The sequence below is a fragment of the Tamandua tetradactyla genome, chromosome 23 (genome assembly GCF_023851605.1).
Source record: "Tamandua tetradactyla isolate mTamTet1 chromosome 23, mTamTet1.pri, whole genome shotgun sequence".
In the NCBI taxonomy this organism is placed as follows: Eukaryota; Metazoa; Chordata; class Mammalia; order Pilosa; family Myrmecophagidae; genus Tamandua; species Tamandua tetradactyla.
This window is the reverse complement of record NC_135349.1, coordinates 43,917,562-43,945,308: the sequence shown is the minus strand read 5'-3', so window position 1 is coordinate 43,945,308 and position 27,747 is coordinate 43,917,562. Positions and strand designations below refer to the sequence as shown.

General features: G+C 42.0%; 1 protein-coding gene across 2 annotated transcripts in view; it reads left to right on the top strand.

The window, feature by feature from the left end:
• SHISA9 (shisa family member 9) overlaps nucleotides 1-27,747 on the top strand; it is a 264,995-nt gene that overhangs the window by 218,916 nt on the left and 18,332 nt on the right. For both annotated transcript variants that reach the window (XM_077141758.1, XM_077141759.1), the window contains exon 3: nucleotides 21,210-21,365. In XM_077141758.1, the coding sequence (XP_076997873.1) occupies nucleotides 21,210-21,365 (156 nt within the window). The remainder of the gene's footprint in view (nucleotides 1-21,209; nucleotides 21,366-27,747) is intronic.

The following is a 27,747-nucleotide window of genomic DNA, read 5'->3' as shown; positions in this document are numbered from 1 at the left end:
CCGGGCCCAGCCTTGTGCTGGATTCTGAGACCGTAGATATCCCTCCTCCTCTTGGAACTTAAAATTTGTCACAAAAGCAGTTCCTAGAAGCTTCCCTCCCTAGTAGAAATGGTTCTTGAGCTCCTGGAAGTTGAGAAGCTGAGAGGTGGTTGATGCCCTTCCCTCTTCCCTGGGGCAGCAGTCCTTATGCGAGATGGTGGTGGCCTGACCTAGGGCAGGGAAAATGGAAGGAGAACTGGAGGCAGAGTGGGCGCTGAGAAATGTGGGGAATATTTATGCACAAGAGTGGAAGAATCGACGGACTTGGTCAGTCAGTAGGGATTGTGTCTGAGGTGATGGAGAAGTCCAGGATGGGGCCTAAGTTTTGGGTTCGAGAAGTGGGTGAGTGGGGACGCCCTTCTTTGAGACGTGGGGCATGAAAGGAAGGAGAAGATGGTTTCATATTAAGGTGGCACTTCAGGTCCTTCTTTCTTCCTGGTAAGGAGGCCAGGGGAGTCTGAGAGGCTCAGAGGAACCAAGGCGATTGCTGTGCTGAGTCTTGACCAGAGGCAGCTGTGAAACAGGGAAAGCAAGCCTCCTCACCTGGACAAAGCGATATTCTTCTCTCTTTACCAGTGACTTCCAGAGCTCACAGGAGGACACTAGAGAAATTTTTGGTTCCTGGTCTTCAGAATGGGGCACCATCATGGACCGGCTCAGTTCCGAGATCAGTGTGTGATGTTCTCTCTGGTCTTCACTTTCCCCTTTTAGAAAGGGGATTCTTCCTACTCTATAGAGATGCTGTAGGGCTGGAAGTGAGAAGTGGATGATAAAGGCACTTTGGAGTCTGGAAAGTTCTGTGACTTGGGTGGTTCAGGCCCAGTGACAAAGTGCTGAGCTGGACACAGATTCAGTTCCGTGCCCACCACTGGCAAGGGGCAGATGGTCAGGATCACACATGACCCATAAGAGAGCCAGGGCTGGATAAGCTCATTCTGCAGCGGGTTTCATGTCACGCTTAAAGGGACCCTGCAGTGTGCCTCAGCAATGGCACTGTTAGGCTGTGGGGTGTGACAGACCCCTAGGTGGGACCCCACACGTTACAGGGCATTTAGCAATTCCCTTCCACAATGCCAGGAACCTCCTCATTATCAATTTGACAATAAAAAATGCCCCCCACCCTGACACTTCATGCTTCCAGTGATACAGTGTCATTCTGATTAGAATATCACTTAAAGGCAACCAAACAAGAAGCAGTAACTAATTGGGTCAAAGCTATGTAGCTAATAAGTAGCAGAGCTGGCATTTGAACCCAGATATATATCCTCTTTCTCTCTCTGAAATATAACTTTGCATTTTTGTAATTTAGTTTAATCTCTGATATGTGATTTTTATTACCTGAGGTTAAGAATTTATATCAGCTAATTACATTCCCTTAGTCAATTCATTCTACCTTCACTCTGGTCTCCACAATTGCATATAATCCATCGACAGGTGAATGGATAAACAAAATGTTGGCTATCCATATAATGGAATATTATTCAGCCATTAAAAGGAATAAAGATATGATACATGCTACCACACAGATGGAACTAGAAAGCATTGTCTTGACTGAAATAAGCCAGGTTACAAAATGACAAATATAGTATGATTTCACATTTATATAAAATATCTAAAATAAGCAAATTAATAGATACAGAAAGTGTATTAGAGGTTACCAGGGACCAGGGGAGGGAGGAACGGGGAATTTTTGCCTAATGGGTACAAAGTTTCTGTTTGGAGTTATAAAAAAGTCCTGGTACTGGATAGTGGTGATGATACCACAATATTGTGAATGTAATTAATACTACTGAAGTGTACACTTAAAAAATAGTTGAAATGGGAAATTTTGTGTCATATATATGTTACCACAATAAAAGAAAAAGTACGTCATCAACAGTAACAAATTTATTACACCAACACTATGGATCAACAATAGGGGGGAGTAATGGATATGGGAGGATTTGGGTTTTATTTTTTATGCTTATTTCTGTTCTGGAGTAAAGAAAATGTTCTAAAATTGATCACGGGGATATATGCACAACTATGTGATGGTACTGTGAGTCAGTGATTGTGTAATTCAGGTGGTTTTTGTTTGTGAATATATCTCAATAAAATTGAAAAAAAAATTGCATCTAAATTTGAAGTGGGCTTATATAGCATCAAGGCATATTTGGGTAAAGGTCTTATTTGTGATCGTTATTTGTCCTCACAGGCTTCTACCCCTGGACACATCACTCATTTTGTTCTTGACCAACATCAGTTACCTCTTTGGTCTCTGGTCACATGACCCATGCTTTGTCCGCTGCTGTGTCTTTGTCCTGACCTTTAGATCCGTCCAGGTTTTATAGCTTCCTCTCATCAGAACCCAGATCTTAACCTCTGTCTGGTGTCACCTCTCTTGAGTCCAACAATCTTAGGCTAGCCAGGACCAGGGGACTGGCCCGGCACACCCAAGCAGTCTCAAAAACATGGACTCACTTTGGGGGTTTTGAACTCAGCCCAAGCCTTGGCCCCCACCCGCTTACATAACCAGTGGTGCCAGTTACATCTGTGAGCTGGCTTTCTGAGTCATCACTATTTTTTTCACAAGTAAAATATAATTGCAGGCTTATTGTTATATTATAACCTCACATGGAGGAGTGGGTGGTGGGGTGGACTGAAGCTCAAGACAGATAATGGCCTTACAGAGCAGGAACTCTCTGATCACCCACATCTCTTCACTTCTTACTGTCTTTAATCTGCTGTTGAGACAATAACTAAGCCATGGTGCTGACTCATTCATGTGGTTACTCCGAGGCTGGGGAGGATGCGCCACTCCAATTATAGACTGTTTTTCCAGCTTTTGATCTTTGAGGGCTTGGGGCTGGGGATCCTTCTCATTTGTGGACTGGGGAAAGCCTCATTCTCTCTGCATTCCCTTTCCCCCGCTCAGACCTCCAGCTGGCGGTATCTCCGAATCATGGCCAAACTGGGAGATGAGGGAGCAACTCCTAAGATGTTTTTGAAGATCTGAGAATTCAGGAAATCTGTAGTTTGTCTCTACTCTGAGTAGCCTGTATGACTCCAACTCAGAGAACCCAAGCTGACAATTCACTCAGTTGTTCTCTTACCTAACTCTTCCCTCTTCAATAGCCCAGAATTTCTTGTATCTTCGGGACAGAAACAACAGCTAGCTCAACAAATTCTTGTCCATAGAAATGCTGTGTTGAAGCTTAGAAGCCTAGAATTTGTCTCTTTAGATGTCTGTCTCTGCTGCACAAACCCACCCCTTGAGAATTTGGTTGCCCTATGGCCATCTGCCCAACGAAAAGGATCACTATATACAAAAAACTTTGCATGTGGGAAAAGCAAAGCTCACATGTGATTTAGGCAGAACCAAAATAATAAATGTTCTTGAAAAAACAGACATTATTTTTAAGTCTATATCCATGCATGATGATTTTCTTTAGACCTCATATCTGTCTTTCTCATTAGCTTATAAGCTCCAGGAGGCAGGAACTGGGCCCATTTTTTTCACTGATTCACAGTTCCTGCGATGATACTTTACACCTAGAGACAGACACTCCAAAGATACCTGTTGAATGAATGAATGAGAGTGAGTGAATGATCATGTCTATGCTGAGGTTATGTAGAGGTATAAAGGTGCTTGAGTTTAAAGAACAAATATGAGCATTGAAAAGAGAGCTGGGATATTTTATCCTTCTTAAGATGCTGAGATCGTCTCCTCCACTCATGAGTTAACACAAGGAAGGGGCAGGCATGGGTATGGAGACAGAAGTCTAGAATCCTGAAGAAGTGGCTCTCATCCTGGTACTGGCACATTTTTGCCATGTGATCATGGACACACCCTAAAGTGTTTGAAGGGACTGGAAGTGTCTTCTAGATACACAGTTCTACTATCTCCTAAAGAAGCGTCTGCCTTCCATCTTGGGCTCACAGTTTACAAGTTGCTTCCTCCAATTCCTCTCCCTGCTCCTGGCACAGCAGATGGAGCTGATGTCCGCCCACAACTGACAGATGAGCCTCATTTACAGCCCTCAACATTTAACTACTTGGCCATTTGGCAGAGTTATCGAACTCTGAAACACTGGGAAAGTCCTCCCCATCTCCAGAAAACCACTGCCAGGAACCTGGGAGAGTGGGCCAGAGAAGCCAGCCTCCAGCCCTGGGTCTGTGGGGCCTTAGAGAGGAGCCAGGTTTGGGGCTAGCAATGTGAAAGATGATGCTTAGGTGTTGAGACAAACAATTACTATCTTGGTCTATTTCCAGGTCCAATTTCTCAAACCCAGCTGGTTTCTTTTTTGTTGCCCTCGCAGTCATATTATTAATAATTCCAGAAAGAGATGGGCCTGATATTGAAATGTAGGATGGTCTAAGGATTGACACTTAAAGGCTTGGAGTGGCTAAATGCCACCATAACAATAACAACAGCTCCCTAATAGCCATAGGGTTCTGACTAGGCATAAGCACTGTTCTAGTTTGCTAGCTGCAATATACCAGAAATGGAATGACTTTTAAGAAGGGGAATTTAATAAGTTGCTGGTTTATAGTTCTAAGGCCCAGAAATTGTCCCAATTAAAGCAAGGTTATAGAAATGTACAATCTAAGGCATCCAGGGAAAGATACCTTGTTTCAAGAAGGCCGATGAAGTTCAGGGTTTCTCTCTCAAAGTGGAAGGGCACATGGCAAACACAGTCAGAGTTTCTCTCTCATCTTGAAGGGCACATGGTGAACACGGCATCATCTGCTAGCTTTCTCTCCTGGCTTCCTGTTTCATGAAGCTCCCCGGCAGGCATGTTCTTTCTTCATCTCCAAAGGTCCCTAGCTGGTGGACTCTGCTTCTCGTGACTATGTCGTTCTGCTCTGCTCTCTCAGAATCTCTCACATTCTCCAAAATGTTTCCTCTTTTATAGGACTCCAGAAACTTCTCAAGACCCACCCAAATGGGTGGAGACATGTCATCATCTAATTCAGCTTAACAACCACTCTTGATTAAATCATACTTCCCGGGAGATGATCTGATTACAGTTTCAAATATATAGTATTGAATAGGGATTAGTCTACCTTTATGAAATGGAATTTTGATAAAAACATGGCTTTTCTAGGGTCCATACATCCTTTCAAACCAGCACAAGCACCTTTTCTTGTTTCATCTTATTTTATCTTCAGGTCCTCATTACAAGGTAGATACTATAATTATTACTGTTTTACAGTTGAGGAAACAATTTAAAGTGTTAAGTCATTTATGCAGTCCTATAGCTACTAAAAGGCAGAGCCAGGATTTAAACCCAGGCAGGCAGTTGGACGACAGAGCCCACATTCCATCTCCTTTCCTTCTCAAGTAATTGAAGGAGAAGCCTCTGATAACTAAGCCTGTGTCCTGGCCTCAGCCCCAGTGATGACCCTCTAGAAATGAAGGTATGGCTGTGAAAAGGGAAAGTCTATTCTTCCCTATTTGTTCTATGAATTAGGAATTTTGAGGTTCAGTGTAGAAATCCAAGAATCCATGGCCAATCGGAAAGTTAAAGAATGAGATAAAACCATTGGATGAAAGTAGATAGAGATCTCGTAACACAAATAGAGGTCACAGCCAAAAACTCCCTCTACTGTTTCCTGGGAAAAGGATGTGGGTGTAAAGTATTTTGTTGAAAACAGAATGGAATTGGAGGGATAAAACTTGACCATCTTTTTAGGTTTCTTTCTTTGTATTGATCTCCCCCAGAACACTGATGGCTTTACAATATGAGAGAGATATTTGGTGAGTAGGAAGCTCTCCTAAGAGTCTCTGAGGCAAATGGCCAGTGCTTAACTTAGGTCCTTAACTTCTATTACCCCAAGAACCTAGGCTGTATAGCTAGAAGGGGCTTTTAGAGCTAGACGTTTATTATGAACTTGAAGTATGTTTTCAATGAATATAAACTCTTTTTTTTAAACATTTTTATACTTTTAACACTTGGCTCCCATAAAGAAGAGTAGATAGACCCAGAGTGTCTGCCCTCTCCTCACTTCTAAGGTAAATTGCCTACCCATAGCCCAATTAAGGGATATTGACCATGTCAAATCCTATGTGTCTCCAACCCTGCAGCTGGTCACAGAAGTTTAGGCCAGGGGTAGACCCCTTTCCTAGAAGCAACCTGTCCATAGGCTGACAGATGTGCTCAGAGTCAAAAAAGATAAATGGATCGAGTGAGATCTTAAACTCTCAGGTTTAAGAGAGATTTAAGGATGCATCACAACTTGGGATGTCCCTGATTGAATAATTTTATTTATGTTTTCTCCAAGCTTTATAGATATGCCAGCACTATGTAGCTTCTAGTCACCCTTGCTGGTCCTGTTTCTTGTCTCCCTACGCTAGACCCCTAACATCCAAAGGCAACTAGGCATCACACTTAGAAGTGATAGTTTGGGGTGCATGGTTTCATCCTTTTGATTCTCCCTTCAAAATATTTCCCAAATTCACCCATCTCCCTCCATCTCCATCAGCTCTTTTTAAGGCCAACCACCAGCATCTTCTAACTGTCCCTCTGACTGGGATGAAAGAAGGGAAGGAAAATGATAAGGATACAGAACCAAAAAGGTTCTTCTTTTAGCTCATTTTTCTAGACTACTCTGGAAGAAGGAAGGTTTTGCACAGTGAGCACTGGACTTGGAGTTTAGCCTTTGGACCTCAAATCAGTGACTTGACTTCTCCAAACCTCCCCTTCCTCATCTATAAGTGGATGATGGAAACAGAAAGACTAAGCTGCCCTCATGGATTCAGGATTACCAACACTGTACAAAGGACTGAGTAGAATGCAAAGTTCCTCATCTTTGGGAAGCTGGTTTGGAGGAGCATTCTCCTTTTCATATGGCAAGTTATTCCTGCCCTAGAAGACACCTGATGGAATCACAGAGTCAACCAATACAAAATATGGGGTCCTGCAGTCAGTGCTAATTCATTATCTTTTCATCTGAAAACATGCCCCAAGCAGTTACCATGGGCCCGACATTTTGCAAAACAGATATGATCATTGCACATCTGGTGGAGAAGATAGAGATTAATTAAATAATTGTGCAAATAAATTTGTTAATGCACTATGAGGATTACAATGGTAAAGTACAGGTTGTTGTCACTATTGTCCAGATTTATATGGAGGAGAAGGCTCATGAAAACCTTTCCTAAGAAGGCTCATGAAAGCCTTTCCTAAGAAAATAGAAGAGGAGTTCAGAAAGGTGAATGAGAAATCAGGAGAAGAGAAAGCATTCTAAGCCACGGTAGAATATATGTGAAGGCTCTGGGGTGGGAAATAACGTGGGTATTTGGGGACCAAGAGAGGGCAGGTATAGCTGGGGGGCAGAAATTGATGGAGAGGTGCTAGAACATGCAGGACTTTGTAGCAGATGGTGTAGATTTTTATTTTACCCTGAAGTACAATGGGAATGTATTAGAGGGTTTCAAGGTAAGATGTGATAGCCTTTGTTTAGAATATTACCCTGACTTCTGAGTGGCTAATGAATTGGAGGTAGGCAGGCCAAAGAGAGGAATCCCAGTCAGAGGTCCAGTTAGAAGATGATGGTGGTTGGCCTAAGAAAGAACTGATGGAGATGGAGGGAGATGGGTGAATTTGGGAAATATTTTGAAGGAAGAATCAAAAGGATGAAAGCATGCACCCCAAACTATCAGTTTTAGGCGTGATGCCTAGTTGCCTTTGGATGTTAGGGGTCTAGCATAGGGAGACAAGAAATAGGACCAGCAAGTGTGACTAGAAGCTACATAGTGCTGGTGTATCTATAAAGCTTGGAGAAAATATAGATAAAATTATTCAATCTGGGACATCCTAAGTTGTGATTCATCCTAAAGTAAAGGTTTAACCCACCCCAATATCTCCTTTTCCTTTACCCTTCTAGGTTTTTTCACTAGATATTGTTGAGGATGGGCATTCACTATAAAAAAGTATCATTTATTTTATATATGAGGAAGGGGAGGTTTGGAGAAGTAAAGTCACTGATTTAAGATCCAAAGGCCAAACTTCAAGTCCAGTGCTCATTGTACAAAACCTTCGTTCTTCCAGAGTAGTCTAGAAAAATGAGCTAAAAGAGGAACCTTTTTGGTTCTGCATCCTTCCTTATCATTTTCCTTCCTCTCTTTCATCCCACCTACAGCTGGCAATGGTGACAAGATGGGTTTATAACACTGTTTCAAGGATGTGAGAGTCCTGTTTCTCCTCTGATTGTTCCACATATGGTAAGGGCTGGGATTTAAGGTCAAATTTCATCTCACTTGATTTCCTGTAAACTTGAAATTGGACACTATTTTAAAGAAATGAAAACCCATTGTTTTCAAGTCTATAGACCAAGATGTTTTTCAGTATCTATTGCTGTAGCTACAACTTAGTAACTTAACACGAAAATAATCATTTTCTTTTATTTACTGTAGTTCTGGGAGTTAACTGTGCTCAGGTAGGGAGTTCTCACTCAGGGTCTCTCATGCAGTTGCAGTCAGATGGTGGCTGGGGCAGAAGTCATCTTGAGGTTTCTTCACTCACATGTCTGGCAATTGATGCTGGTTGTCAGTTAGAACCTCAGCACGGGCTGTCAGATGGAGCATCTATGGCTTTGTCTTCCTCACAGCATGGCAGCTGAGTTCCAAGAGCTAGTGTCCCAAGAAAGCAAAGCAGAATTACCTGGCATTTTGTAAACTAACCATGGAATTTCCATAGCATCATTTCTGCCATATTCTATTGGTCTAGGCAGTCACAAGGACCTGCCCAGTTTCAAGAAGAGGGGACAGAGGCCCACCACTCAATGGGAGGAGTGTGGACATCACATAAAAAGAACATGTGAGATAGGGAGATATTGTGACAGCCATCCATGGATAATATGATCTGCCCCAGGTGTCAATAGATGATAAAGAGTAAAATGAAGCACATGAATTGAAAGTGCAAATATTATGTATTTGCGTGCTCAGAAGATGAAACACTTTACTGCAAAGTAATTCATGACTAGTGCCAGTAACTAAGGCAGAGCCACAAGGATCTTTTCTCCATGTTCTGTAAGCAGCAGCAACATTGAGTTTCTAATGGCTTCTTAAAAACAGCATGCTTTTTCATGGCTATTTACCTCTGTCTTTGCTGTTTCTTATGCTAGAAATGATCTCCCATTTGAGAGATGGCAAATTCAGGAAAGCCTTCCCTGAATCCTCCAGATATAATTAAATCTCTAGGAAGTTCTTTATCTGTGTTTCAACAACTCTGTTTTTCTTTTTTGAAGAACTTGATTGGGTTCTTTTTTCATAGCTACTTGTTCCTGTTTCATGCATGTGATAGCCTCTCTTATCTGAGCATGTTAATTACACTTATTTTAAAGTTTGGTTCTTTTTATTCGATTGTCTGTTTCCTTAGATTTAAGTTCTTCACTTTTTGAATTTATCTTTTCATTTTTGCAGTTTTGGTGTTTTCATATGTTCAGCGACTCTGGATTAGATGCTAATGGTTGTGGCTGAAATTCCATGTTAAAAGTACTCTTGCTCTGTCTTCACGTGTGGGGATAGAGAGGACCTGTTGTGACATGTAGCTTCTGATCTACACTCTATGCAGAAGGAGGAGGTGGAGGGACCGAAAGTGTCTGCGTGGGATGCCTGGGCAACTGCTCTTATGGTTGACAGTGATTCTTTCTTCCTGAGCATCCACACCCACTTTGGACCACTACTCTGAGAATCCAACTCCAGATCTCACAATCATGATAATTGCCTGATGGAGGGTAGCCAGGGGATTGGCAAGAGGCAAGATGTTTTGAGATCTTCTTATCTCATTACTTCCACTGCAGCAGACAGCTATTAACCTAATACCCTTGCCCTCTCCTGTTGCCAGCACCACTGCCTCTGGATATTTGAAATGTTTGAACTCATCTCCTGAAGCTGTCATCTCTGGCTTGGATCCTGGGCTGTGAATTCCTTTTTTAATCTGATTCCATCTAGGCCCCATATTTCAGAGATTCCTAGCAGTTTCTAGTCCACCAGAAGTATTCTTTGTTTCCAAGTAGGGTGATGCCTTTATGTATTTTTAAAATATATTTTTAGTACACTTTATAATTCACAGAGTAAAATTCACTCTTTTGATGAACAAATTCTATCAGATTTGACAGATGCACAAAGTCATGTAACCACCACCACAATCAGGACACAGGATGGGTCCATCAGCCCCCCAAATTCCCTCTGGCTGCCCCTTTGTAGCCAACCCACCTATCCCAACCCCTTGGCAGCCAGTCTCTGTTTTCTCTATATATACTTTTGCCTTTTCTGGACTGCCATATAATGAAGCTATACAGTATCTGGTATTCTGAGTCTGGCTTCTTTTACTTAACATAATGTATATAATTATAGTCCACTCCTTTTTACTCCTGAGTGGTGTTCCACTGTGTGGATTTTGAACCATTTTATAAGTTCACCAATTGAAAGACATTTGGCCTCTAATTGAAAGACATTTGGCTTATGCACCATTTTTGGATATTATGAATGAATACACTTTGAACGTTCATGTACAAGTTTTTATGTGACTGTAGGTTTCATTGCTCTTAGACACCTAGGAGTGGGATTGCAGGGCCGTATTGTAAGTATTTGTTTAATCTTATAAGAAATTGCTAAACCATTAGAGGTTGTGCCATTCTACATTCCTACCAACAGTGTATGAGAGTTTCAGTTACTCTGCATCCTCACATCGCATTGTCAAGTTTGTTTTCTCCTTTATATTCATATAAAGTGTATAGTGATATATTATTGTGGTTTTATATATGTAGTTTCATGTTTACTTTTTTATATCTTGATAATTATTTCTCAGTACTCAGTACAGGAGGGGTTACTATAAGGTATGGCCCATCTTGAAGCAGAAGTTACCTATGATCTTTGTACCTACTTTTAATACCACATGTGCTATAGAGAAGTTGTTTACCTATGTGCTCCCCTATTGGACAGTGAACTTCTAAGAGTCAAGGATGGATTTTATCCATTTCTCTTTCCCTAGTATCTCAAATGATGCCTGGCCTGGGTTTGGCACATGGTGATATTTGATAAGTGGGTGTGTTGGCTTGAAAGAATTTATGTACCCTAGAAAAGCCATGCTTTAATTCTAATGAATCTTGTGGGAACAACGGTTTCTTCTAATCCCTAATCAGCCCTGGAGTATCTTTATTTTTTGGTTATATTGAGCCCAGTTTCTTCATTTTATATATTGCTTTGCTTTTTTGTTGCTGTCATTTGCTGCTCCAGGTATCAACTGGTCCATAAACAGAATACTTGCCCACTGAACCCAAAGTCTGAAGAAGGAAATCAAATTTCAGAGCTACCAAAATGGCTGTTGCTAAACTATATATGAAAAAGCATACATTTTTCTTAGGGTAATATCTGACCTTTTAGGAAAAGCACCTTGAATGATGCTTATCTTAGAGCAGGTGCCTGAAAAATGTTTTTTTCCCTCCTCCTTTTACATCTTAGAATTCAGCTCCATGCATAGAGCTAGGCAAGGCACTGAAAATGGAGTGCCAAGGAAGATGGACATACTTCCTGACCTCAAGGAGGTATGAGGAAAACAGGCTTTCAAAAGAAATAAAAGTGTTGATGTGGTTCAAGAAGGGAAGTATGGGGAGCTACAGGAATAATTAGTGATGGAGTGGGGTTGGGGAGTTCTCTTAGAGGTCATAATGTTCAAGCTGAGACCTAAAAGATGATTCAGAGTTACCTTGGAAAAGAGGTAGAAGGAGGGCATTTTGCAGAAGAAAATAAGGTTTTTACATATTTGCAAAATGTATTATTATTTTACAGTAAATGATTTATAATTATTTTAGCAAACTTGGGTATATTGTTTCTAATCCCACAATACATTGGGAGGAGGAACAAAGAAGGCCAAGGGTGCTGGCTGTTGCCCACCGTGTGGCTGATAAAACAGATGATCACAATGGAGGAGAAAGCAAAATTACAAAATAAAAGGAAGGAGGGGAAGGAAGAGAAGAAAACCAGAAGTTAAACTCCCATTGCACTCCTGGGGCTACTGAGATAAGGGGCAGATGCTCACGGTTATACTATCTCATGCTGTTGACTTCCGGGAAAATGGCAGCTGTGGACATAAAATAAACTTTGGTGTGACAGTGAGCCAAGTCTCCCTAAAGATGTCCTGTTTCAGAAATGGCGCCAACGATGGTATTTTCTTGAACGTATAACCCATGGTATTTCAAGTTAAAAAATGTCCTCCTCTTTCTTTAAGTGTCTTTGATGCTCTCTTTCTCTCTCCATCTCTCTCTCTAAATGCAGATGAAAAAGCTCTCCTTTCTAAAAAGGGGCTTAGGTGCCACTCCTTTGAGTTTTCACAGGATCTTGTGTTGATGGCTGTTTCAGCTGCCTGGGATGCTTAAGCAAATACCCTGAAATGGGTAGGGCCAGGCAATGGGAATTGATTCACTTTCAGTTTTGAGGCTGGGGAAATATCCAAATCAAGGCATCATCGAGGCAATGCTTTCTCCCCAGAGACTGTGGTATTCTGGGGCCAGCTACCTCGATTCCTTTGTCACATGGACGTGTCTCCTGGTCTCTTTCCTCTCTTCAGAGTTCCTTTTCAGCGTCTTGCTTCTGGGGCTTTCTCTCTCTGTCTGAATTTCATTCTCTTATAAAGAGAGGACTCCAGTAATAGAGATTAAGACCCATCCTGGTTGAGGTAGGACACACCTTAACTGAAGCAACGTCTTCCAGAGGTCCCATTTCCAATGGATTTACACCCACAGGAATGGATCAAATTTAAGAGTATGTTTCTCAGGGGTACATACAGCTTCAAAGCATCACAGTGGCAATAACCATGTTGACTGTAACTCTTCCACCTCACCTGCCTTGTTGCTGGTCTGCCTTCTACCCTAGACTGTAACCTTCTTTGAGCGCAATCTGAGCCCTTGAAATGAACCTCAGTTCCCCAGAGCCTGCATAAAAACTGGTCAAAAGTGAGCATTAAATAAATATTTGTTTAACAACTCCAGTTTCAAACTTTTGTCACCCTAAATGGTAAAAAAAAAAAAAAGTTTTCATTAGAAAAAGGCATACACTTGGGTAATACAAATACCCCATCTGCCAAGGGTTTTACAATTAAATATGTGTATTTTTTCTCCACTGAAGATCCCTGCTGGTTCCTCTGCCACTAAGATACAATAAGATGAATTTAATTCTCTTCCTGCGTAAATGTTTTCTGGTGGGAGCATAGCCTGCTATGTTCTCTTTGGACAAATTCAGGGTAATTTTGAGTTGGATTGCATGTGTTTATTTCCCTTGCTCATGGCCAGAGGAAATATGCATGGTTTTTCAAATTATAATTTTCAGGTTCTCCCTTCAAAAGAATGCCAGACATAAGGGCTTGGAAAGGAAAGAAAGGAAAACGGAGCTAAAAGTCAGATCTTTTTTACGGTTTCTGAGTACCTAATCTCTTACTTGTTTTTGTTGCTTCTATGAGAATTACCAGTGCAATTGGTCCTTGCATGGATATCTCTTGTTCATTTCCTCTGTTAGTCCAGTTTCTAAGACAACTGAATAATTTGAAATCAAGCATTCTGAGCCCAGAGAGTTCCTTATGGAAACCTAATACCCTCTTCTGCTATGCCTCACCCCCATCACGTTGCCTTGGTTTTCTGGACAATGGAAAGTAATATAACTCTACCATACAGGTACGATTTCTTGAATGTCCCCTGTGTTTCTAGTGCAATGCTAAGTATGGGAGACATGCTGTCTCTAAACCTCACAGCAATCCCATGAGGAAACTATTATGCTTCTTATGTTGGGGCTGAGAAGACCGAGGCTCAAAAGGCTACATAATGCATCCAAAGATGCTCTTGATAAATGGAAAGAGTCAGAATTTAACCTCAGAACTGACCAACTCAAAATCAAAATCATTATTTCAGGATGTTGATGGAGAGAGACAGCTGAGATGGCGTTATAACGCCCAGAGAGTACACTGGGAAGAGTGGGGAGGGCCAACAGGGAGTCATGGTCCTCTCAAGCTTGAAACACTTTGGAAATATTTTATGAGTTCCTCTAATTAGCAAATCATGTAGGAGCCAGAACTTGTCTACGAAGACAATGTCTAGCACTGTAGGCACTCAATATGTTGGGGGGAATAGATGGATGATCCAAGTTAGAGAGGTCAGGGTGCAGGTGGGTTCTGCAAAGAAATAAGAGGATTCTCAGAATAGGAAAAAGCCCTGATTGTTCTCTGGATGTAACAGTAAATTCCATTCTCTGGATAAAAGAATAAAGAAAATGGCATAGATTTGGGTTCCTCATGTGAGTGAAAAATTTTGGAGGAAGCAAGAAGGTACTCAAGATATAGGAATCTCTCTTCATAGACTAGGTTCATACTTGGACCTCCAGTCTATTCTTTCTACCGCAAACTTGGGGCAGCCTAGCTTAACGGAGGACTCACCAATTTTTCCATTAGACAAACCCTGGATCAAGTTCTGATACTGTTATTAACATGGTGTGTAACTCTGGGAAAGCCACTTAACGTCTCTCAGCTCTGGTCTCCTTATCTATAAAATGGGATTGTAATTTCTAGACAAACAGGGGTAAACGTTTTTACATGGCTACCATGCTTTTCCTTTTGCCCTTTCTGAGTATATTACTTTTGTTTGAGTTGTCCTGAGGTGACCACCTGCTTGGCAGAGTAAGGAGAAAGGAATGAAAGTGAAGGAAATGTATTGCCTGCCTCTGTGAGGACCCCAGTGCCCCACAGTGAAAGGTTCCATGGCACGGCTCCTGAGCTCACACTGTCTAGTTCTGTGAAGGTCTTTGGGGGAGTGTCAGCTAGGCCATCTTTCAGTCAGACCATGCCACTCCATTTCCTACCTGGCTTAGCTTCCATGGCACAGCTCAGCGTCTCTTCACTCTGAGCACCTCCCCCTCCCAGGGCCCCAAACCGGAGAGCAGAGCAAGAGATTCTGCTCATAGCATTTCCCTCAACTCGTCCAACAGTCTTCCCCCATCCATGGGTCTGAAGTCCAAAGAGGGAAAGTTGTGTGACATGATCCTAGTCTCCCCTGTCTCTTTCTTTCTTCTCCTTTCAAGCTGTCCCAGAACCTGAGGAGTCAGGCTTCCCATCCCTTTTCTTGTCTGGTCCACCTTTGCCAAAACCTCTGGTTTTATCAATCAAGTCTGATCCTTAATATGCTAAAGAGTGAAGATAAAGGAATTTTTAAAAAAAACTTCCAAAGACAGTAGTGTGGCTTGAAAGGTCATTATCATCTGGCTTCAAAATAATTTTGCGTGCCAAAATTTGAATATCAACTCCCTCTAGGACAATAAGAAAATGCCTGAAAGCAGATATTTTAGAGTTCGTTTCAAAGACTGGCTCTGCCACTTAACTAACAGTCTGACTTTGGGTAAAACTTTTCTGTGCCTTGGTCTCTCTATCTACAAAATGGGATTAATACTAGTATTTTATAGGGATTCTTGGGGAAGATGAGATTAGTTAGCACATGGAATAGTGCCTGGCACTGAATAACCCTTCTATACATGTTTATAATGTATAAAAGTATGATTTCACCATTTTCATCATTACAATTAACATCATCATCATTTTTCTTTGTTCTTTCTGTAATAAATGCTAATGTCCCCACCTCACTTGGGCAAACACAGCCCCTAAACTATTGAGGGCAAATATCACTTACTTAAGAAGACAAGAGAGAAAAATATATTAATAATTAGAAAAATATATATTGTCTATAAGCACTGTACTGTAGGTGATAAAGGTGTTTCTCATGGGGGTAATGGTTAACAATTCTGATACTGCTACAACTGTATACTTGAAGTGAACAATAAAATAATTGGATGGAGGATGGTAGAAGTCAGGTTGTACATTGTTGGGGTGGGAGGTTATAGATAAGCAGGGAGAGGAGGCTGGAATGGTCTCTGTACCGTAATGGATTAGAGTTGTAGATGTCACTATGAAATCATAATTAGGTATAGATGGCTATACATAGAATTCTTTATAGATATGTGTGTGTGTGTGTATATATATATATATATATGGGTAAGTATATGCAAATATTTCTTGCTCTGTCAGCTGAAGGGGACTGGATGCAATGAGCACACTTAGTGCCCACCTTGGTTTCTAATACATTCTCTAATAAAGGGAACCAGGACCCTTCGAAGAAATTTCTGATTCCAGGACTAGGACAGGAACTATCCAAGATGAGCCTGGAGCATCTTATAGTGCCAGAAAATAAGTGCTCAAAGAAAATGATTGGTGAATGTCAAAGGGACACAGGAGCCCACCAAAAGGCACCCAATAGCCAGAGCCAGTAGGATGTAAGCAACAAAATAAAGCAGTATTTGATTATAACCGAGTATCAGTGTCCACCCTGATCTTAATAAATGATTGAATAAATAACTGAATAAATGGAAGAAAAAAAGAGAAATCTCCCATGCAGAAAAATTCCAAATAAATTATACGGGTACTTGGCAGTCAAGGAGATGGAACCTAACTCCCTGATCCTTAAGTGTAGGTTATGCACAGGGACTTCCTTCCAAAGAAATCAATGTGGGAAGGGGGAGAATAGAGTACGTTTATGGCAGAGAAAGCCATATGTCAGCCAGGTGACCAGTGAACATCACTAGTGATGTCATGCTGATAGTGGGTATCTTTGTTGTGATGTGGTGACAATGACATTTTCCCTCTGTGGTCTTCCTGCCACTGAAAACCCGTGACACCAGGATAATCACGAGGAACACACCAGTTCTCCTCAAAGCTGCCAAGGTCACCGCAAACAAGGATAGTCTGAGAAACTGTCTCAACCAAGAGGAGCCTAAGGAGACATGAAGACTATGTGTCACCTGCTATCCTGGGTAGGATCCTGGGACAGGAAAGGGATAGTAGGTAAAAAGTAAGGAAATGTGAATAGAGTATAGTCTTTAGGTAATGCTAATGTTTCAATAGTGTTTCCTTAATTGTAACTAATGTGTCATACTGATGTAAAATATTAAGATTAGGGGAATCTGGATGTGGGTTAATTGGAAACTCTTCATGCTGTCTGTTTCAGTAAATCTAAAACTCTTCCAAAATAAAATGGTTATTTAAAAAATGTCTTGTCCCTATATCAGTACCTCATGGAGTTATGCTGATTAAAGTGCACGAGAAGTTCTTTACCAAGGACTTGGCACATGACACGTGCGCCACCAAACAACCCCATTTGACCATCTAGAGCCGCTCTCTGTGGATCTTCCTTGGATTGTGCCACTTCTTCAAGGAGTGGCTTGTGTTGTTCTCCCTCCAAACTGTTCTATTCCAGGTAGTTATTTGTCACTTGTGTACTGAGAACCTTGGAGCATTCTCTCAATGCTTCTAAACTGCGTGTTTTTACCTTAGCTGCCCCTAGCAACATGGCATCTGTTTTATTTCTCTGTCTAGTGACTAAGAGGGACCACATAATTAACTGCACTTACACTGCGGTAACCTTGGTGTGAGTCTGCCAGATGCTTTCAATTAGTAATTGTATTTTACCTCTCTTTGGGAATGGTTCTCAGATATATGAGGCCCCTTCTCCATCTAAGTAAGGAAAGCACAGGGACGCCACCAACTTCTTTGCTGACCAGTGGTCTTGACCGAGTCCAGCACCACAGAACAGGAAGCACTCATTAGTTATTTCTTAGGGTCATCAAGTGCTGCAAAATTAGGACAAAGCAGGGGAAACTTTTCTCTTGGCATTACTTAGGGAGTATCTTTCTACAGAGGCGGGTAAAACACCTGGGGCTGGAGTGTGTCTAGAAGCTCTGGGCAAGACTTGTTGGTCTCACGAGACTCCTCTTTGGTTGTGACTGTGTAAATATGTGTTGTGTGTGTGTATGTAATTATATGCATATGTTTATTTCTCCTCTCAACTTAACAAGGGCAGGCTCTCACAGTTAGAACCCAGATCATGCCCGCTCTACACACTTCACTCACTCCATGAATCTACTTTCCTTGGATGCCAACCTCAGTGTACCTCCCTCCTGTGCTTTCGTTTCTCCTCCTAAGCTTGGTATGTATTTGTGGAAAATTCTCAGGGCAACTGGTTGCCAGGTCTGGTACAGCTTTCTGTCTAGGAAAATGAACATAACATTTAAAAAACCCAGTCATAAATGGCTGTTTAATAATTCTTGATTGCTGCTTTGAGACTGGATTTCGATATTTCTAAATACTCAGTGCCTGGAAGCAAAGACAAAATGGCTATCTAAAACTGTCAGAAAGTTGCTTCCTGCGGTTCTGAATGTGCAAACAGGAGCATGACTTTGGGGCAGCCTCTCCTCTTTTTCTGTGAGGGATAATTTTGGTGGGCCTTCTCCCTCATGCACACTTAAAAATGAAGTAACTGCTCCCTGCCCTGGAGGTAGCTCAGGGCTTGGGAAAAGTAATTGAAAAGCAAATATTTTTAAATGGCATTTTAAGTATTCTGTTTAATAATATAAAATACTCTCCCAAGTGCCACGGAATATCTCTACAGCTATTTTTTCTCTAACAAAGTGCTCAGCTGGTGTGGAAACAGGGTTTGAGCCTAGTGGAGTCTCAGGATGGGGGAGTAAAGAGTTGGCAGAAAAGGCTGTGACCAGATAAGAGGATTGGGAAGTATAAATTCTTTAACTAGACGGACTAGTGTTTGGGAGCTATTTCCAAAAATAAAGTTATTAATAATAAGATTTTAATTAATTAGTTTATGGGCTGGCTATAAAGAAGAGCCTGAGACAGGGGTTCAAGTACATGTGACTTTGAAGGAGTACTTTTAAGAAAATAAAGTGAAAAAAAAAAAACCCTCTAGGGTTTTGAGGGAAACAAAATAGGGAAGATCTTTGCCAACAAAAGCCAAACAAAGATGGGGTCTCTGGTAAAGTCTACAAAAGGTGTTCTAGTTTGCTAGCTGCCAGAATGCAATATACCAGAAATGCAATGGCTTTTAAAAAGGGGAATTTAGTAAGTTACAAGTTTACAGTTCTAAGGCTGAGAAAATGTCCAATTAAAACAAGTCTATAGAAATGTCCAGTTTAAGGCATCTGGGAAAAGACACTTTGGTTTCAAGAGGGCCGATCACTTTTAATGTTTTTCTCTCTCAGCTGGCAGGGCACTTGGTGAACACGGTGGCATCTGCTGGCTTTTCGTGGCTCTACAAAAGGGACTCTCTCCAAAATGTTTCCTCTTTTAAAGGATTCCAGTAAGCAACTCCACCTTCAATGGGTGGAGACACACCTCCATGGAAATCATCTAATCAAAAGTTACCACTCACAATTGGGTGGGTCACATCTCCATGGAAATGATCAAAATGCTCCCACTGAGCCATGTTGAATGAGGATTAAAGGACATGGCTTTTCTGGGGTCTACCACAGATTCAAACTGACGCAAAAGGGATCATCAAATCATGTCCCTTAGGCCAAATCCAGCCACCACGTGTTTTTGGAAATATGGTTTCACTGGAACCCAGCTACACCTCCTTGCTTACGGATTGTCTAGAGTGGCTTCTGCAGTACAATGTCAGCACTGAGGAGTGTTGACAAAGACTATATGGCCTGCAAATATTACAATCTGACCCTTGACAGAAAAGGTCTGTCAACACAGGTTCTAGATTCACCCAATCCAGGGGAAGCTCAGGAGTGTAAAGTTCTCTCCACTTTGAGGAAAGGGGGCTGCTCTTTGTGTCTTGGTGTCAGCCAGGCACTGTTTGTGGCCACCTCAGGAGTTATGGGGGAGGCCTCTAACACCACAGGTGACAGCTCTCATCAGTTGAGAACAATCCTGTGGACATGGAGGCAGCTGGGAGTTGTTAGTAGTTGGGAAATGGGTGCATCTGCCTGTTAAAGGAGCTCTTTCAGTGTAGAACCAGAATCTACTCCAGTGTACATGCAGATTGGTATATATGCTCCACAAAGCTGAAAGAACCCATATTTCCTGCCTGAAACCGAGCCATCGTTATTTCGCTAGACTATATGTCTCCCATTTAGCTCTTGTCTCCTTCCTGTGCATCCATTACTCTGGGGCTGATGATGGAAATCCTCTGGCCAAGTGTGGCTGAAGGACAGGTGACATCCTTTAAGTTTGTACACATGCCTTGTTCCTTCCAGCTTTGAGACCTTGGCCCATGCTGTCTCCTCTGCTTAAACACCCACCCTAGAACCCTCTGCTCTCCACAACACTTAACACATGGATTCTTCCTCCATATCTCAGCTCAGAGAACATTTCCTCAGGGAGAGCTTCTTGAACTCTCTCCACGTAAATCACATTCTTCCCAAGTAGCCACTGTTCAATTGGGGTCTTTGTATTTTATGGCTTGTTCAAACCACAGCAGGCAAAAATAGGCATAGATTCTCTTTTATTTAACAAAAATGCTATATTATTTTTATAATTTTTAAGTTTGCTTTTCCCTCCCTTAATATAAACCATAAGAAATTATCAAGTTTGGTATGTCTAAAATTAACTCACTTTTAACTCGTTTTTTCTGACTGCTGCAAGGTATTCCACAATATGGACGTATAATAAAGTATTTAACAATTTCCTCATTGATAGGAATTCAGATTATTCCCATGTTTCTTATAATTTCATTTTATAGACAATAATGTAAAACCAGCTCGGAACAACCATCCTTATATTCTGGTGCTTTTATTTCCGTGGTTCAATCCTTAGAAGTGGTATTGTTCGGTCAACATAAATATGTATTATAAATTTTAATGTAGACTGACAAATTACTTTCTGAAAATGTAGCAAATTGCACACCCACCATCAGCTTACAAAATCGCCCAATTCCCAATAATCTCTCCAGTACTGGTGTCCCTTTAATATTTGCCGATCTTTGCGCAGAAATAGCTCCTTATTGTCTTTCTGTCGTGCATTTCCGTGGGGTTGAGTACCTTCATATACATTCACTGTCTGATCACAGAAGTGACTCCTAAAATGATAGGATTGAAACGTGGTCATTTAGGGGGGAAGTGGAGAAGGTTCTGGGCACTTGCTGAGAGTTGTTATCAGAGAAACACCCCACCCATCCTCCACTGGCCTCCGGTGAAGACTGTGGAGCCAGTTCCCGGTGTATCTATACACCCTCTGCTCTTCTCCCACCTTTGTCCCAAGGGCTGGGGAGAGCGCTGGTCTCCGGGGACAGCGAGGGTGGGGGCGGGTAGACGGCTCTGCTCCGTCTGTGACCATCTTCCCCTGTCTCTTCACTTGCAGACACCACCCAGATGAACAATGCGGTCCCCACCTCGCCGCTGCTCCAGCAGATGGGCCACCCGCATTCCTACCCCAACCTGGGCCAGATCTCCAACCCTTACGAACAGCAGCCACCAGGCAAAGAACTCAACAAGTATGCGTCCTTAAAGGCAGTCGGTAAGGGCTCCTGCATGGATCTCCCTCTTGTTTCTTGTTCCTCTTTATTTTCTGCTCCATCTGGAGTTCTTTCTCTCTAACTTTCTTTTCCTAATTCTTTCTCTCTCTTTTCTTCCCCTCTGCTCCCCCCCCCCCCACACCTATCTGCATCTCTCTCTCTCTCTTTCTTTCTGCCTGGGACCCAAAGCCCCTCAGCTGCTATCTCTGACCCACCTCAGTCCTGCCCTTGGTGGGTGGGGGCAGGGTGCTTGGGGTGGGGGTGGGGTGCACGCGAGGGCTGTTTCCTGGGGAGACCTTCAATGCTCATTTGTTCTAATGACCAACCTCTTCATCATCCACTGTCTTCCCTAATGAATCTTCACGGTGAACCTAGAATCGACTTAGAACCCGTGTCTGTCCGCCTCAGGAATGCCTTGCCCTTTAGTGGGTAAAGCTGGTCATCCACTCAGTCAGTTCCACCTTGGAGAGGTCAGAAAAGGATGTGCCTTCCTATCACAGGTAGCCTCTGCACTTCAAGATGTAAATATTTCTTGGGATGGGCAGCCTGGAGCAACTAGTAATGGAGTTCTTACCAAGTGCCAGGTGCTGCGTTAGACTTTTTACATGCATCATGTCATTTTTCTCCAGACAATCCAAAGAGGGAGGTGCAAGAATTGTCCCAATGTTCCGATTAGCACACAGACTCAGGGGCTAACCTCATGTGCCCCCAAATCAAACAGGCTGCGGGAGACAGAGGTGAGACTGGAACCTGGTTTTCAGCACTCCGGAGCCTATGCTCGTGCCGCTGCCCTCCCACTAGCTGGCTCACCTTCGGTTTCTTCCTCTCCCTCACACACGAGGAGGGTAACAGCTACTCAGGCTCCTGAACAAGTTGCTCATTGCAGAGTTCTGGACGGAAGTCACAGCAAAGCTGTGATTTCTGAGTTGTGATGGTCTGTAGCAATCTCAGGCTTCCCTAAGCCAGTAATTCTCAACCATGTCTGCATATTGTTAGAATCACCTGATGAGCAGCTAACACTAACTGACACCCCAGCCCTTCCCTAGAGATTTTGATTGAATTGGTCTGGGATGATGCCCAGACATGGACATTTTTGAACAGCTCTCTAGATGATTCTAATGTGAAGCCAGGCAGGGATGAGAGGCATTGGAGGAAAAGCATTCCATCAGCCCAATATCTAGGGAAACCAAGTCCCTTCCCAACTGCTTGCTCTGAAATTCCTCCTCTAAGCCCTTTGCTTGCTCTCTAAGTTCCTGTGCGTTCTTAATGCAAGGGAGGATTCCTCTCCGCTCCTCTTCCCCGTGCCCTGTGGGTTCTCATAGGAGAGATTTTTAAGCCAGGCTTTCTACTTAACCCATCCATTCTGTGAGCCTATTTTGGAGAAGCTGGAAGAGCCAGGGGGACCTGAATTCAAATCCTATCTCTGCTGCTTACTACCTGTGTGGCCTCAGACAACACTCATCCCCTCCTAAGGGGTCTCACTCCTTTATTCTAAAAGGCACATAAAGGTGAGGCACATGAGAGGCAAAACCGAGATGACTCCTATTCTGGCTTAACAAAGAGTGAACGTTCAACATATGTTAGTCATTGCGCTTCTCCACTGCTCCTCTGTCTCCTTGCTAATAGTCCATGGCTGAACCCTGTCCTGATTTCCATCTCACAAAATGCTCAGGTCTCTTTAGACATCCTCCTTCCCAGCAGAACTGGCTGCCAGAAGCCCCAGAGTAATGAAACAATTCACTTTGGAGTAGAACTCCATTTTCTCAGTGGAGGTCCTTCTCTTCTTTAGATATTTATAAGAGGAGTACTTTCCACATACTTTTGGTTCCTGGCCTGCTTTTAGGAGGTAGAAAACCTCACAGACCAGGTGCTTTCTTTATTATCAGCTTCTTATCTTCTTTTCTTTCCCCCTTCCAAGCTCCCTGTTAGAGATGGTATGGAAAACACTTGATAATGAGATTCTAGTATGAAATATCCCAATTCCCTTACAAACTAACATCGGAAACCAAAGTCTCGATACTGTCATAGGCAGTGATGTTTGTGGTAACCATGAAGTACAGAAATCAGATTCACAAAACAAAATATTGGTGCCTAGTCTAGTACCACACATGCAATATAGGTCCTTAGTAAGTGTTCGTTCCAGAAGTTTATCTTCAGGAATCCACGTTCCCTGTCTCCCAGGATTTCCAGATGGAACTGTTCAGACAGGGGCAAAACCAACTTTATTATAACAAGGGCAGAGGTTGTGTAGATGACACAGGCTTTTCCAAATCTAGAGCCTTGTATGACCTTATATACAGTTATCAGGTTTTGGGTTGAATTTCTACATCCTGCTCAACTCCCACCACACCCCATAACCAAAGATTCCCTCCATTCTGTGTTACGTGTTTGCATAGCATATGCATTCTAGGCATGTTCAGGTAGACCAAAGAATTATTAGGAAAGGGATGAGAACCGTTGCCTAGGAGAGCAAGTGCCAGGGCATTTCTGCCCACGTAATCATTAATGCCTTCGCACACTATTTGGTGACCTACCTCCCTTTCTGAGCCAGTTAGTTGGGGAGACAGCATTTGCTGTTACATTTGCTTCTTCTTCTGGCATGAAAAATCAGCCAGATATCTTTTTGCTTTCCAATTGGCCACATTACCCTCTGCAACCCATTCCTTGAACTTAGGTCCAGTATCTCCTTCCCTCAACACCCAGTAGCTCTTTGGATAAATATTAGATGGCTATTCCAACAGAACTCCTTGATTCTTTCAATGTTTTATGCAGGGTTCCTTTACATAGCAAATATCTGTAAGGAGTTTGGAACTAAACTTGATGTATGACAATACATTTGACACTTTGGAGTAACACTTTCTTCCACAAATCAGGAACTCCTGAAATGTTTGTATCATTGGATGAAACAGCTTGTTTTTGACACAGAAAGAATAGCTGGGTTTTATAAGGACACCCCTTGATATTCTAGAAAACCCTGAAGGATCCCACTTGAAGAACCCTCCCCAATCCTCGTTGATTCTTTTTCTGTCCTTCTCTCTGACTATCATCAGAGTTTATGGGTTTTTACCGGAGTCACAGAGGGTCTTATGAATCTCTAGCAAATGAAGCATCAGTGAGAAGACTGAGGAGGGACTAGCCTGACCCAGGAGTCCAGCATCTGCCTACACAAATGAAATGCAAATCCCATAATAAATGTTCTCTCAAGGGTTCTTTATTAAGGCATAATGTGACCATGGTGTGAATGATGAAATGCATTTCATTAATGAAATCATTACCACCCAGGAGAGGAGTTGCTTAAAAAATGGCTTGCTGTTGAAAGATTTGCAACCCCTGATAACCAGATTCATTTTTAAAAATTCAATCAGTGATGAGAGAGAGGGTTGGACACCCATTAGAGTTAACTTTCAAGTTCAAAAATACCTCAGGAAATTAAATTTCTCTTAGTGGCTTTAATATTCAGAACATATGGTAGGTACCAGAGACTTGGTCTTAATCTAGGCCCTAGTGTAGCTTACTGAGCTGTGTGACTTTGAATCAGACACTAAAGCTCTCTGGACCCAAATTTTTCACGAAAAATGAGGAAGCTGAACCATATGGTCTCCAAGGTCCATTCTCATTTTAAAACTAGAAAATTACAGTTCCACTCATTCTAGCTCAGAATACCAGTGGGCCATGAAACATGCTCTATTCATTCACTGCCAGGTAAAATCAAAGAGCTCAACTCTTTGAGAAAAAAGGGTTTTGATTGTTGGGTGTTCCTGAAACAAATTTTCCCTGAATCTGCTTTTCTTTGCATTTTATTTTATTATTATTTGTTGAAATTACCCTCATTCATTAAAGAAATTAAATTTCTTTCAATTAAAGAAAGGTCTTTTCTCCCTATAATTGAGGGATGTGGTTTATATGCCCCCAAGGGGCTCACTCCCCACCTATTGGTAGGAAATTAGCACATTAAGAAAACCCTGAGGGCTAAACTGCATAGCACTCTCTACTAGAAGGGGTGATGGGGTAAATTATATTCATTTAATTCATTCACTCATTTTCCAAACATTTTGTCTTGAGTATCTCTTGATTGTGGGTACCATTGAGGTACAGCACAAACTGTCCTGTTCATTGATATATCCCAAGCACCTAACATGATGTAGGACACTTACTAAGGGCCCCGATACATGTTTGTAGAACCAATGAATGACACCCTGTGGTAGGCACCGCCTCAAGGAAGATGAGTGAGGTGATCAGCAAAGTGGCAGAAGGTAGCGTGACCACTGGAATGAGTCAGGATCATCTCCAAGACCTGGCTCAGATATTTATTAAATAATTGCAAAAGTGACAACTCTAAAGGTCTTCATTTTTCCATTTATAAAATTGGGATAATAATAATAATGCATCCCTAATAGGTTGTTGGGAAGATCAGCTATATAGTGCATGTACAGTTCTTAGCATAGTGGCTTGGCACATAGTTAGACCTCAGCATCTACTGCAATATATTAAAGTATTCAGACCAGAGCTCCTTGCTGGTCATATTCTTCCTCTAATCTTCAAGATACAGTGCCACCTTGATTACCGTGTAATTTTCCAGATTTCATTTTGGAGGGAGGGAGACCTAGATCCACATTTTTCATTCCAGTTTGTTGGGAAAGATAGATGATATGAAAGCAACTCATGTGGCGAGCTGATGAACAAACAGACAAACAAGCTAACAAACAAGACAGCAAATGGCTTCCTGGAGCCATCCTAAGTGCCAGCAAAGAGCCCATCCCCCTACGCTTTCCACATCTGCAGTCTGGGGACAGTGTAGATTGAGGCTCAATCGTTTGGGTATACAATTCATCAAAGAAAGATTCAGTTTTGCTCAATTGGTTCTCCTTACTAAGTCAGAAATGTGGGATACCCAAACATTTTAGCAATATTTTCAATCAGGGTTAAAGTCAAGAAGTCTGTTTTTCTATAGACTTGGCCAGATTCAACCTAAAAGTTCAGTTAAGTACATGCTCCCTGGCCCCAAACACCCACATGATGGATGGTTACTATGTGAGAGCCCACCCACCTTGAGGTGACTGTGTGAGTATCACAGGGTGATGTTTGCAGAGTAGGTGTTTGAAAATCTCTCTAAGGGTCAACTGCTAATTCAGAGCAGGATGGCGCCCACATCCAGAACTGGAGAAAGACCACCTTCGTTTACAGTTCCAAGTGGTCTTTACAAACAGACATTGCTTGAATTTTTGGCATTTATCTCCTCTAGGTTCCAGGTCCAGCTTCCCTTCTACATGTCTAAGAGTTTAACTCCTCAGCTGCCAGAGGTTCCTGACACAATGTGCCCTTTACATGGATCAGGGAAACCTTGATGACCAGGGATAAGAAAGAGCCAGAATGTACCAGCATCAAAATAAAATGCTGCAGTGCCCTATTTTTTCATTCAAAATCTTAATAAAAAAATAGTTTCTCTGTGGCCATTTGACAGACAAGTGCAGCTATTTTGCCAGAAAAATGTAATATTTTCCAATACCACTTTTTAAAACCCAGCATCAATGCACTTCAACATGGCATGAATGCCCTCTTCACCTGTACTGCAGAAATCATATGAAATTCCTAAGAGATGCTTGAGGCTGCCAGCTATGGGCTGACCATTACTAGTTTAATTCTTTTAAAAGCTAGGGCATAAAGGAAGCTAATATCACTGAACTCCTGAACAGCACACTTCTGAGGGAAGCCTTGCTGTTTTACAGATCTGGAAATAGGCTCAAAAGAGTTAAGTAATTTTCCCAAAGTCACACTTTTAGTAAATGGCAGGACCAAGAGTTAGACTCAGGATTGTGTGCTTCAGATTCCTGTGTTCCTTCCATGAACTAAAGGAAGGAAAAGCAGGGTTAGGAGGCCCAGTCACCCCCCCCTTTTTGTGAGTCAAATTTCTTTTTATTGGGGTAAAATTCACATAACAGAAAATTAACCATTAACCACTTTAAAGTGAACAACTTAATGGCATTTACTACATTTACAGTGTTGTTCAGCCATCACCTCTATCATGGTTCCAAGATACTTTCATCACCTCCCATTAAGTCATTCCTCATTTCCCTTCCCTGAATTCCCTGTTAACCACCAATCTGCTTTCTATCTCTATGGATTTACCTATTATGGGAGTTTCATATAGTGTAAAGGTGGAAACAACCTAAATGTCCATTAACAGATGCATGGATAAACAAGATGTGGTATATCCAGACAATGGAATACTATACGGCCATAAAAAGGAATGAAGTTCTGAAACACGATGCCACATGAGTGAACCATGAATATATTATTCTAAGTGATATGTTAGCCACAAAACTGGTATGATTCTACCCTCTTTTAAGTGGCATTTAATTTTTCACCCAATTGGGATTCATTTAA